Genomic DNA, 14,521 nt, shown 5'->3' with positions numbered 1-14,521 from the left:
GGAATAGCGATTCCTCAATACATTGAATACTGCCTGCCTTCATAAGTAGCAAAGTTAACAGTAGTTTGACACTATGTGAAATGACAGAGAGAACACGACTGTGACATTAGTTTCATCTTGAGTTCAAACAAGAATTTTGTTACAGATCATATGCTTAGCGTGTGTAGGAGGAACAAAATAAAGATCTCACTCCTACACTTCAATGCCGGTGGAGTTGAATGATTCTGTTTGTCAGCTGAGTTTTAGCTTGGCTGTGAGCATTTGATTATGAAGTGTTTATTTCTGCAATGAAATGTCATCTTAACCAGTGGATAAAATGGCTTAGAGGAAGATGGTGTTGTCTGCTGCCTTGGAGACAGAAAACATTGCTGAAGCAGGGAAAACATATTTCTGTCTGATTTAAAAAGGAAACTTGATTTCATCAAGTGTTTTCTTGTGTCTAATTAAGATATTCATGATCTATTTTGGCGATGAACACTTTGGCTCCTTTGCACTGATGTTGTGTACAAGCTGTAGTCTTACATAAATGGCTGATTTGTTTGTGATGTTCAGTTGACAGAAAGCAGTGTGGCTGGTCCTTATTGCTGAAGCAGGTCTTGAAGGTTGAGTACCATCTATTTATTCCCAGTGCTAGTTTAAAAGTTTGAAAACCTAGTTCTACTTTTTGGACTTTAAGCCTCATTTGTGCATTTCCTCAGAAAATATATGGGCATTACCTGTTATCAGCTTCAGTGAAAAACCCGCCAATATTATTTTAAACATTAATTGAAAATAGGAATATGCTAATTTGATGAATGTTTTCGTTTTAAAAGTCATCCTCTTAGCAGTACTCTGTATTTCAGTACAATGTAATTGAAAATGGTTAAGATAAAGTCAGTAGAATTAAACAATATCTTAACTAGAGAAAAGTTTCTCAAATGAAATATTTGTAACAAAGCTATCATTGGTTTCTAAAGCCATATCAAAGGAAAACTTTGTGGTCATCTTTCTGTTTTTATAATTTCAGTATCTTATTTATTTTTCAAGGAAAAATCTGTTCTGGAAGAAATTGATGTGATCGTAAGCAGCTTGCTAGATATTCTGTTAAGGACAATACTGGAGATCACCAGCCGACCACAACCATCAGGCTCTGCTATGCGCCTTCAGTTTCAAGATGTGACTGTAAGTTCCTTACAGTGAAATATGGCACAGTTGTTACTGGTTGGACTGGTTGAAGTACTGCATTTATGCATTTATGAGAATTCTGTGTTTATGTCACTGTGGTAATATTTTGTGTAAAAAGCAGAGAATGAGGAAAACAAAGTAAACTCTTTGTATTTTATTCATTTTTCGTGGAAATGCTAATATTTTAAATTATATTTATTTATGTATTTTGACACTAAAAAGAAGTTACTTTTGAGTTTGTTTGGGAGAATTAACTATTGTACCATGTTTCATTTGTTGACATTTTTAATAGCTTTCTGAATCTCTCACTGAATTTTATTTCCTGAAAGTGGAAAAGTGTCAGCTAATAACAGTTTGCTTCCTAAAATGCATATATTTTTCAGATGATGAATCAGCTCTGTATGTGCCTCCAAAATATGTGGTGCTAGCCTGTACAAATGCAGATTTATTAATTGAAAGTCATTTTGTTGTTTTCTGGGCTGAGCACTTGAGCTTCAATTCTGTCACATGAAGTAGAGCACAGGAGATGGATTTAGAAGATTAACAAATGATATTTTGGTTAATATGATATAACAAGCCATGCAAATTAGAGGGTTGACATCTAATCATTGAGTGACACAAACTTAAGTGTTATTTTGTTTTGCTTTCAGTAAGGTTCCCAGTTTGCTTTTGAAGGGCAAATCTGTTCTAATATGGCAGGGGACATGATTCCAGTATGAGTTGAGGGCTTAATATTTTGTGTACAGAACATTATAGGTCTTGTGACTTGCCATCTCATTATACATTTAATTAATTGCCTGATTTTACATTGTAACGTTTTTTTGTTAACAAATATACAGTTGATTTTCAAACCAGAATTTCCTCTGAGATCAAACACTTCAAAAAGTGTTTAATACCTGTGAAAGAAATGCATTGTTGCCTTTTCTGTTTTTGTTTATTTCACTTTTCTGACAAAGAACAAACATTACTTGAAGTGTTTATGGAGCTGACCAAGTTCTGTAGAAGGATAACACCATGCTTTAATCACTGTGTTTCAGTAGGAGTATACATCTAAGAGTTCTTTTTTTTTCTTTTTTTCCTTATAGATTACAAAATTACAAATGCAGTGTGTCGGATTCTTTTTTATCTTTTGTTTTACTCTCTCATTGACTTTCCTTGTACATTGTCTTGTTTTAAAGTCAAACTTGCATACACCTTGCAAAATCATTAAGGCTAAATTAATGCTATGTCATTGATTTATATCTATAGGCCCTATTACTCAAACTGAACAATCCTTATAGTGTAATAAAATAAAATAAAAAATTAACCTCCAGATCAGGCTCCTAGCAACCTTATCTAGCTGTAGGTGTCCCTGTTCATTGCAGAGTTGGACTAGATGACCTTTAAGGGTCCTTTCCAACTCTAAGTATTTTACAGTTCTCTATCAGACCATTACTAGAAATCTCAGCTGAAGGAGCAGTTGAGTATTAAAGTCCTAGTGCTGCAAAGTCCTGAGATAATTGTTTTTTTCTGATACATCCACTTGCTTTTGGGTTAAGTTTTTCTAAAAACTTAGACTGAAACTACTTTGAAGTTCCAAATTTTTCCTTTTGTCCACAAGGAGAGCCATGTCATTGTTACCATAGGTATCTGAAAGAATACTTAATGTGGAAGTGACTCATGGCACAGCATAAGGCGATTATATGCATTTATGTAGAAACATCATGCAGTATGGGTTTATGGCAACACACTGAGCCAGATTCTTGGAACTATTTGTAGAGCAAGTATGATGAAGTGCAGGAGTACCGCAGTAGAGTCTGTTCCAGTACGTTACCATTATTTCAAGCTCTACATATTATAAATAGTCCTTGAGAGATGTATTATGTCAGTACACAGGATAAAACTCTATCAAACTTTTTTCATCAGATATAGTTGGAACATAGTCAACACATCATGGTGTGATTTTCTAGGCCCAGGTGTCACTGCTCCTTTGCAGTTTACAAGGAAGCAGCATAAAATCAGTCAGCAGCAAGCTGTCTGTGTGGTTTCATGACTACACTTCTTTTCTTTTTACTTTATTTTTTTTTTTTTATTTTTTTTTTATTTTTATTTTTTTTTTGTCTCAGATAGTTTTGGTGCCTTGGTACTGTTTCCATTTGTAGCAAGCTGGACAGTAAAATGGATGTGGTGCCTCAAACTGATCACAAATGTAACACATCTTGGGACGGAACCTAGGGAGGGGCTCAGTGTTACAGAAGTTGTAGTAACGAACATTGACATAAATGCAGAGGTGAAAGTGAAGCTTACACTTCAGTTCATTTAGGATCCCAGTGATTTAGATGTTTACGTTAAGGCAGCATATAAGGAGGTAGCAGAGAGGAAACCAACTAGACTAAGTCTTTTTTTTTTAATTTGAAATCTTGGAAGTTTAGAACCTGAGAACCTAAATTGCAATTTAATTGTTAGCTTCATATATTTAAATAGTTATGCTTGTTCAATGAGACATAGAAAGTTACTGATAGGTTCTACCTAAGTGAATTGGCTGTGTGATTTGGCTTGACTTAGGACATTGGAATCTGGTCCTCGTGGTTGTTATCGTGATGATTTTGTGTGTGAAGTTTGCTTCTGTGCACTGCTAACATATGGCATGAGTAGTTATTCTGTAGCTAGCCTTGGAATAAACCTTAACAAAATATGTTTGGTTGAACCTAACTTATATTACCTGGCATGATAAAATCATATTGAGACTAGATACAATATGAAATTGCAACTACAGAAAAATAATGATAAAAGACTGAAGTCTTTCTGATCTATGAAATGAATCTGATAGAAAATAAATTTTCAAATACCTTATGGTATATACAAAATAACAGCTGTGACCTTGGTGGCTATGCCCAGACCTTAAAGGTTAACTTTGTAGACTTCCAGTATTGTTTTGAGAAAGTTGTGTTCTCTATGAACAGTGGTTTTACAGAATTTATGAGCATTATTTCTGTGCAGAATCTTACTATGAGCAAAGCATAATTATTATTTTACCACAGCATTGTGTGTTAAAGCAAGCCCCTCCCACTCCCCCAGGTATATCAGGTATCATCACAAGTGTATCAGCCCTTCAAGTGTAAAAGCTAGGTCAGCCATTCCTGTGAAGATATATATATATATATATATATATTTTTTTTTTTTAAATTATTTTAATTCTTTTTTTACATTATGCTTTTAATGAAAGATTGGGAAAATTGTTGCTAAATTTTGCTTTAAAAATAAGTGAAAGGCAGCATGTTAAAGTACTGTAATTATACCTGTCCTTCCTGTTCCCCATTTCTGGTGGATAGGGGCCTGAAATGTGTTTCCTAATTTTGAAAAAGCATACATGATACCAGAATTACTCTCTTACAGCATTGAGATGTGGTCCAGACCTTTCACTCTTTCCTGTCCTCATCCACTCTGCAATTGGACCGTATTGATACCATTCACTGTTTCTTCCCAGGCCAAAAGAGAAGAAGCAGATGGCAAAGAGAGAGAGAATCTCTTCCTTCCTGTAGTATCTTGCTCTTTTGATTGTTAACTGGAGAAACTCAGAGCAGTTCTCTACTTTTTTTATTCCTGTATCCCATGCTCTTCAGGGGACATCCAAGATGTGCATCTGTAGAGGCAGGGAGAAGTTTGTGGAGCAGCCCACAAGTTCCTTGGCTACATCCTGGAGCATACCTTTCCTAGAGTTTGAGACATGCTGTAGAGGGAGTCCAGAAGTTAACACAGTGGGAGCGAGCGTGGCTACCCAGTGGTTAAGCTGGCTTTAATGAGAAATTCCATAGCCAGACCAAGAAAACTTTATCAAAAACATTTTCAGTTTTTCTCCAGTCCTATTGAGTTTTCTTTTAAACAGGAAAACAATAGGACTCTTCCCAGAATTGCTGCAAAATATTTATGTTTTGCTTCAAAACCGAGTTGATTAAGAGGTTGTAATTTTAGCAATCTTTAATCTGTTTAAATACAAAAGAAACAAATGGCAAATCAAACTTCTATTGCTTTAGCTTTTCGGGAACTATTTCAAATAGATTTTGCTGAGCAAGTGAACAGCTTTGAGGGGAAATTAATTCTTTAAATGGAAAGGATGTTCTTAGCTAAATTAATGTATTTTCATTAAATATGAAATAATGTTTTCTAATTGTATAATTAATTTCTGTCACATTTTTAAATTAATTAAAATACTTATGATATGACAGTTTAAGCACAACTACGGAAGACCTTATAATCTTTAATTCTTCTCTTCATGCCTGTATCTTAACAGGGGGAGTTTGTCTCCTGTTTGCTGTCACTCTTGCGACAAATGACCGATAGACATTATCAGCAGCTTCTTGATAGCTTCAATACAAAGGAGGACCTGAGAGTAAGTAACAGAAATGTTTTTCTACTTGTTCAAGTCGCCATTAGATGTAACAGTTTCTCTAATTAGATTCCCTTTTAAATTTCTCCCTTTCAGATACTTCTGTGCTTTGATGAAACATATTTAAATGCAATCTGTTTTATAGATTAGCTAACTTTTACCCAAATTTCCATATGTACGAAGGTCAACTCTTGTTATGAGTTTAGGATTCTATTGCTTCTGCGGTGACAGATAGAGTAGGGAATGGAGGACTGTATAATTGTTTTAAAGCAATAAACTTAACCTCAGATCTTGTTTTATAGATAATGGCAGTCTAATGTTACACAGCTCTGCTTGATTCTTTCTGATATCCAGTTATTTGTTTGTCTTATTTATTTACTTATTCATTTATTTATGTAGGCAAGCAGACAGTTTGAGAAAAGCATATTCAAAAAACTCTCTGTTTTTCTTAACAGCATAGCAGGTCCATTGGCATATTGTAATGTTCTTCTTGTTTGATTATGGAAAAGAGTAGCTGCAGAACTTTTTCAGGGCAGCTTGTACCAATTTTATTGATGGACTTAATGGGTTCGTGGAGATTCATTATTTTTAATTCCTTTTTGGAAGAGGAGGATGGATTAAAGAGGAAAAAAGAAAGATGAAAAAAGTAAAGGCAAGGTTAAGGTTACTTGCATAAAGATACAACACCAAGGCTTCCACTCTGCTAAACCCTGAGAAACTAGTATAGAACCGCATTTGGACTATATAATAAATCTTGTTCAGGCAATGACCCAAATAGGAAAGTCATGACATCATAGTATAGTTTTTTGATGTTACTTTGGAAGTTATGATTTGTAAACTCAAGTATGACTGAAACTGGAAGCACAGTCATGGTGCAATTCCAGATTTTCTCAAACTTCTGATAGCTGTTTAGAGCTGTTCTGAAGAGCGAATACGATTCATTAGTGCCTTTTCTTTGTAGTAAAATAATCATATTGAGTTTGAAAGATAGAAAAAAATACTACTGAGAAAGTTATTTCTATCATGAGGAAAAATTACTACCATAGAATTGTAGAATGGCTTAGGTTAGAAGCATCCTTAAAGATCATTGAGCTCTTTTCCCTCTGCCATTGGCAGGGTCACCTGCTATTGAATAGATCAGGCTGCCCAGAGCCCCATCCAGCCTGGCCTTGGCCCTCCAGGGATGGGCCATCCACAACTTCTCTGGGCAACATGTTTCAGTGCCTCACCACTTATGAGTAAAGAATTTTTTCCTAACTTCTAACCTTAATTTCCCTTTCTCTTAGTTTAAAGCTATTCCCTCTTCTCCTATTAAAAAAAACAACAAGAACAACAAAAGATCTTCTACCTAAAAGTTAAACCGGGGGGACATTTTTGTACTATTACTACTGTAATAGTAAAGCAACCATCTGTTTTCACACAGCAGAGGTAATTACCTAATTGTTAGCTAATTATTCATATATGTTGTGGAACCTGACTTTTTTTATTGAAAATATTTTCCCTGCTGTTTGAATTCTGAGCCGATATATATTCTTAGGTTTAGATTTTTATGTTTGCTGAATGTTTCAAACTTGATTCCTACGTTTGGTATATCTGTGAAATACAGAGTTGAGTTTATTGAGACTTCCGTGATTCTAGAACACGAAAATCTCTAGAATTATTGCTTGAATGGTGTTTGATTGGTGGCACATTTATATTCACTGCACATACATATGCTATTATTATACAAAGACATTTGGGAAGTAGCTATAGCTAGTGCCATCAGCTGTCAAAATAGAGGTTGTAAGAGTTCGAGTCCAGAGTTTATTATTTCCATTCTGATCTCATCAAATCAGCATCAATTCCACCAGTGATTAAGTGGAAATATGTTTGATCATAATTAATTCTAGCACTCCTCTTCTGAATCTTAAGTAATATAAAAAGTAGATTTTTTGTTAACTTGGAAATATCAAATATCGCTGAAATGTGAATAACAGGAAGAGGGAAAGATGACAGCTAATGTGTTTGTCTGACACTGCTGTTAATCATGAAGTGACTGTATTTCTTAGGCTGTCTTAAACAGCCTTGCCACTTGCTGTATTTTGCTTTGTTTGCCAAGAGTGGAAATTCTTTTGTATTTTGTACTGCTTTAAGGCATGCTCTTTAGGAACTGACATCAAGATGAGTAAAATAAGATTTAGAGTGTAAATACTTGTGATAAGACATTTTTATTGGAGATGGTTTTAGAGACTGAAATAGTAACCATAGTTATTATTCTCATAGCTAGCACGTATGCTGGGATTTAAGCATCAGTGGTAACCAGCATCAACTTGTTGCAGTTTTGAATCCTCTTTTTGCACCAGTTTTGATCAGCTATATCAAATTGGATTAGATCTTCTTTAAGCTGCATTGCAAATTACAGATATAATGCAGAGTTTGCAGTGAAATGTCTGAGTGTAACTCAGGGCTTTGAATTGCTATCTGCCGTGCTTTTTTTGCTTTGATTACTTCTGTTTGTAGGCATCCCTCTGTTCTGAATGATTGGGCACTGATTTCACAAGGTATTTCTTCTTTCTTTGAATAATTCTCAAAGTAACTATATTTAGTGCTTGCATTAGTGCATGTTTGCACAGCATTTGTGCTACTATTCAAAAATTATCTCCATCAAACCACTTCTCCAAACAAAAATTCAGTCGTGTAGGTACTTGTGAAAAAGAAAATGATTGTCATTTATCCTATTAAATGTATCTTCAGTTCTTCTTGAGAACAGTTTATAGCAAATTATTACAGACCATTTCTAGTTTGCTCAACACAGTATAGCAAAATGGAGTTTGAAAGAATTACAGCAATTTAAAAACGACACATATCTACATATTTTTATATGACAGACATCTGAGTGATGCTTTAAATAAGTGGTAGTTTACTGAAAGTTTTTTTCTATTTTTGAAATATGTTTACTTTAAGTAATTGACACAATGACTATTTTTATTTTAGTCACATCTTCAGGAGAGTCATTTATTTTCCACAGAAAGTAGAAGATGGAAAAAGCGTTTTATATTTAAAAATATGCAAACGATGTAAGAAAGAGATGTCAGGAGATTAATGACTGAGTGGCAGCACCAGAGACTATTTCATCCTCTGTTTGAAACACCTAATTTAATAAAGCAGTAATTTTAAATGATTTCTTTTGTTTATACTTCAGTATTATTTTAAAAATATGCTCATTTTGCTTACCACAAAATATCATCATCTTCTCATAAATAAATTTTATAGCAATTTACATAACAGAGCTCCCTTGTAGGCGGATACATTTGTTGCCACAAAAAAGCTCAGATCTAGTTTATGACAAAAGTTAACAGAGGAAATTATAAATAGGAGGTGAGAAGTAGGAAAGTGAATGAGAAAACAGTATATGTTAGCATAATGCAGCTTTGACCACAGCAAAATGGCTTTGGTTAATGTGAGTGGTTTTTTAATTATCGGGTTAAAACCTGTCAGGCCTAATCTTTATCCGCTACTGGATAGCGGATGGATACATAGATAACGTATCAGAATAGATATAACAGATATATAGGAGAGAACTGATGGAGGAAAAGATCATATTTTCTTGGGGCTCTGTGTGAACTTTACCTGCTCTTTGTTCCCTTTCTTCCAGCAAAAGGAACCCAAGCAGGGTACGACAGGTGCCAAAGCCTAACACCGGGTGCAATTTATTATGCTGTTCTCTAGTGGCTGCTGGGACAAGGCTGTGGGGTTGGCTAACATGGGGAATGTCTCTGGTGAAGAAGCTCAGAACTAGCCACCATTCTTCTGCTGCTATGCAAATGTATCCACTCATGCATGCATGTACACACTGTGGGACATCTAAAAGGATTTGGTGCTGGAGCAGATAGCTCTAAATCAAATATTTGGGTGGCTTATGATGTAGGCAGATGCAGTGAAGGAGAGATCTGGGGAACAAATCCGGATGGATATGTTTGCCTGGCAGAGACAGCTGTCAAACCGTCTTCCTTGTAGACTCCTTGGCACTCTGCAAAAATCTCTAGGATGCTGTACAAAGACCTGATAAGAAGTAACTTGATAACTGCAGTGCAAACCAAGACACTGAGGATCAAGCAATTAGGTGGACTGTTGTCCCAAACTGAAATGCTAATACAGATTTATCCTGAGAAATAAGGTGTAGAGTCTGACCTACTTTAAAGAAGATTTTGTGTGTATTATATTGATAAACGTAAAAGAAATTAAAAAATTTTTGTTTATTAACTGAATAAGTAGTTTCTGGTCTCTCAGAAGGCAGTGCTTCTCACTGAATCACAGTGAGAATGAATCACAGATTCATAATTTCATTACACAGGAAACTGAAATGGCTTTAAACTGAAAGATGGGAAATTTAAATTAGATGATAAAAGGAACTTCTTTACTCAGATGGTGATGAGGGACTGGAATAGTTGCCTGGAAAAACTGTGAATGTCCCATCACTGGAAGTGTTCAAGGCCAGATTGGATGGCGCCCTGGGCAGCTTGATCCTGGTGGGTGGCAACCCTGCCTATGGTAGAGGGGTTGGAAATAGTTGATCCTTAAGGTCCGTGCCAATCTAAGCCTATGTAAACAACATTCTATGACTCGTGAAGTATTAAGCTAGTCAACTGACATTTTTTTGTTTGGTAATTTTAGTGCTTATAATGGATTCCTAGAGAAATGTATTATCAAATATGCACAAACTTAATCACAAGAGTTTTAATCATTAATTATTAGTTATTAATATTAATTATGTTAGTAGAAATTTAATAGTTGTATCTTGCAACTCTTGCTAAAGCTATTCTTTTCTAAAATAGATTAGGAATTTTCATGCAGTTATACTTTAGCCTTGAATTGCGCTGCATTATGTTTGTATGTTTTTTGCACACTTATTGTAACATAGACAAATCTTCAATCTTGGGCTTTTCAAATATATATTTTATATCTAATAAATCACATATCACTGAATTGATGACACGGGTTCTATTAATATGAGAAAAAAATGGCCTAATATTCCTAATACAAAATATAACAGCAGTGTCTACATTTACTTTGTTTTTGAGCTTCCCTGGAATAAAAAGCTTATTCTGTTCTTAACCTAGCTGCCTAAAGAAATGAAGCATATGTGATATTCCTTTCCATCTGTCGTTCTTTCTGTAACAACTTTTAAACAAGACTATGAATTTCATCAGGCTTTTGCACTGGCCTGCTGGTTCTCAAAGGCACTAGGTTTACACCTCTGCACATGTGGGGTTTTAAGTGATCCTTAAACCATTTGGTGGTGTTCCCCAGGGAACAGTACTGGTGTCTACCCTTTTTAATATCTTTATTGGTGACCTGAACGAGGGGCTTGAGTGCACCCTCAGTATGTTTGCAGATGACAAGAAACTGAGAGGAAGCGTTGATCTGCCTGAGAGTAGGAAAGCTTTTCATAGGGATCTGGAAGGCTGGATAGCTGGACTGAGGCCAGGGAAATGAAGTGCCAGATCCTGCACTTTAGCCACAATAACCTCACATGATGCTACAGGTTTGGGGCAGACTGACTGGAAGACTGCGTTGAGGAAATGGACCTGGGGGTTGCATTGACATGTTGTTGAACATGACCCAGTGTGCCCAGGTAGAAAAGAAGGCCAATGGCATCCTGGCTTGTATAAGAAATAGTGCAGTCAGGAGGAGCAGGGAGGTGATTGTTCCCTTGTACTCAGCTGTGGTGAGGCGGCATCTTGCGTACTGTGTTTGGTTTTCAGTCCCTCACTACAGGAAAGACATTGAGACTGGAGCATGTCCAGAGAAGGGCAACAAAGCTGGTGAGGTATCTGGAGCACAAGTCTCATGAAGAGCAGCTGAGGGAACTGGGATTGTTCGGTCTGGAGAAGAGGAGGCTCAGGGGAGAACTTATCATTCTCTACAACTGCCTTGAAAGGAGGTCATGGTGAGGTGTGGGTCGGCCTCTTTTCCACGTAACTAGGGATAGGGGATAGGGGTAGGGATAGAAGGAACGGCCTCAAATTGTGCCAGGAGAGGTTCAGGTTGGATATTAGAAAAATTTCTTCTCTGAAAGAGCGGTGGGGCACTGGAGCATGCTGTCCAGGGATGTGGTTGAGTCACCATCCCTGGAGGTGTTCAAGAAAAGTTTAGATGTTCTAAGGGACATGATTTAGTGGGAAAATATTGGTGATAGGTGAATGGTTGGACTAAATGATCTTAGAGGTCTTTTCCAACCTTGGTGATTCTATGATTCTTTGGTTTCCCAACAGCAACCATTTGGTCTCTTCAGGTCGGCAGCCATTCAGTAGCTCTGTAACAGCAGCAACGTGTATTGTGTCTGGACAGTAGACAGTGTGGAAGAATGGGGGAATTACTGTGAGGTGACAAACAGCAGCATTTGGGGCATTGCCATATTGTTGTGATAACGGCACAGAACTGCAGAAGTTACTGCAAAGGGAATGGAGGTAAACCCTAAAGGAAAAAAGGAGATGATAAAGTATTGAAATTTAATAAGGTGGAAAACTATATTTAGGCAGTCTGGAATAAATCTGTTGGTTATGAAGCTACTTGTTTATTTGTAAAGCTGGTCACCTGCTTTCAAACACTGTATTATCTGCATTGAATCACATTTATACTCTCTAATACAGAGAAATTTTTGGCAACTTACTCAGAAAACAGGTTGTCTCTTTTATATAATCTTCTCTGGTGGGTGGGTGCTGGGATCTCAGCTGCCTTTCCCAGCGCCTGCATTCATCCCCCTTTACAGTGATTTTCTAATGAAAGACATCTGTTATGCAATACCCATCTACACTTTGGTAAATGTACTTGAGAATATATTCTGGTGTTCAGAATTATTTGATATCCTCTGGTTGTGTCTTCCTCTCATCCCTGTTTGAAGGTCTGTCTCTGCAAGTGTTGTTAGCGGAATCAATATGAAACATTTCAAGGTCAGATGCAACACTGGTTCTGTTAGGTGAATTGTATTACTTGCCTCATTCTTCTCATGATATCAGAAGCTCCATTTGACTTACTAAAAATTTGTAGACAATATTATACACAATCAAGATCAACTATTAGAAATATTACTCAATTTATAGTTTTACTTATCAAAGAAAAATCTAAAAAACTCGTTCTGGGAAGAATAGTTTAATTTAGTTGTGTACTAGTGAGTTAAATGACAGGAGATGATAACACTAAGCTCGTAAACAGTGCTTTCTAAATTCAGAGTAGCTCACATACATTCAGTATTTTTATAGATTGAACAGAAGAGGCAGAGAGGTTAAGTGATCTGTATACAGACAGGCAGCTGCAATAACAGTTCAGGGGTCTGAACACAACTGTTGACTTTACCAGTATTTGCAAACCCAGTGTTACAGTTGTCCTTACATTCTCTTTCTTTCCCACCAAATAATGCCTCTTTTAAAATAAGTCTTGAATGTGATGAAAACCTGACATGATTAAGGAGGTATTCAGAATTCTGTGGTGTTTGTAAAGTGCTCTTTTGATTTGCAAAGCGTTCTCGGGATCACGTTCGTGGAAGTGTATGGGTGGAAACCAAATGCATCTTTATTGTGTGTATTGCTGTCATTCAAGTAGCAGATTAAATTATTTTCCTCTTCTTAAGAAAAAAAAAAAAAAGAATGTAATGCTATTTGAAGCTTTCTTGGGGAATAAAAAATTTAAAAAAATATTCTGGGATATGTTGAAAATAAATGTTCAGGGTTTCAGGGTTATATTTCTATTCTGCTATTACTATAATGATTTTACTTTGTCTCTGACTAAAATATTTCTAAAGCTCACTGCTCTTTATAAAGCATAAAAGCCATAAGACTACTTCTTTTCTTTCCAAAGGATTTCCTGCTACAGATTTTCACTGTATTTCGGATACTGATACGACCAGAGATGTTTCCCAAAGACTGGACAGTGATGCGATTGGTTGCGAACAAGTAAGACATTGCATAAAAGTGTGTGAAGATCACGATGTAAATAAATACAGTTACAGTATGTATATAATAAAATAAGCAAAATATGGCTTATAATGCTGGCTGCAATTTTTCATTTCAGAGTTTAAGATTTGATTAAAGTTTTTAAATTGCTGCACTTATTTTACATAACAGATTTATGATAGTCATATGCTCTGTATTTCAGTAAGCACACATAACTGGAAACTGAAAAATACTTTTACAGATTGAAGATGCTAAGCATCAGCAGCTTTGTTTTCCACATAGCAAATGACAAATCTCAACAGAAGTTCATCTCAACTCTGACTGTTAAAATGCTGAGTTAGTAGATATCTCTTTGCACTCCAGAATAAATTGTCTGCTATAACATCATTAACAGTGTTTCTGCATATTTAGAATTTAGAGAAAAATCACAGATTGAAAATCACAAATCAACACAGGAAACAGTAGCATGGGGTTCTAGGAATTCCTTACTGATAGTCTGAAATACTGGGATGGCCCTTGAGCCGTTCTTCCTTTGCTCTAGCCTTATTTTTACAGAAGCAAGTTCCCAGCATTTCTGAGAAGTCATTATAGTAAGTCTAAAACAATTGAATTTTATTTTGTCAGTGTCACCAGCTATCCTTCTGTGTAAGCTTAAGTTGTGATCAGATAAGCCGGCTGACCAGTCAATAGAATTATCTAACCATTGGAATCAGCAGAAGAGGGGGGTTGTATTGAGCAGACAGAGGAATCCAGACTTTGGGATTTACATGAACAACAATGCCTGTTGAATTGGTTTTTAGTCTGCATTGCACTTACCAGCACCTAAAGGAATTTGAATTCATAGTGCTATGCAGACAACTAAGAACAATCTAATGGTTGCAGTTAAATCTGATAAAATTATGATCCTGATGAATGTTGTGTGCATGCGTGGTATTTGTTTGAACTTTATCATGACTTGATAAAATAACATTTTTGCTCATTTTTATTAAATAATTCAGTAATACTAATCTTACATAATTTGAATTTTAGTAAAAAAATGTTAATAATCAGAGAATACATA

General features: G+C 35.9%; 1 protein-coding gene across 2 annotated transcripts in view; it reads left to right on the top strand.

Moving 5' to 3' along the window:
- DOCK4 (dedicator of cytokinesis 4) overlaps window positions 1–14,521 on the top strand; it is a gene marked incomplete at both ends in the record, with an annotated part of 237,507 nt that overhangs the window by 170,842 nt on the left and 52,144 nt on the right. For both annotated transcript variants that reach the window (XM_079536116.1, XM_079536115.1), the window contains 3 exons: window positions 1,027–1,161; window positions 5,435–5,533; window positions 13,367–13,461. In XM_079536116.1, coding sequence (XP_079392242.1) covers window positions 1,027–1,161; window positions 5,435–5,533; window positions 13,367–13,461 — 329 coding nt within the window. The remainder of the gene's footprint in view (window positions 1–1,026; window positions 1,162–5,434; window positions 5,534–13,366; window positions 13,462–14,521) is intronic.

The sequence above is a fragment of the Tetrao urogallus genome, assembly GCF_951394365.1.
Source record: "Tetrao urogallus genome assembly, chromosome: 1".
NCBI classification, from domain to species: domain Eukaryota; kingdom Metazoa; phylum Chordata; class Aves; order Galliformes; family Phasianidae; genus Tetrao; species Tetrao urogallus.
Note: the sequence above shows the minus strand (reverse complement) of the source record. Positions and strands in the feature narration are given on the sequence as shown.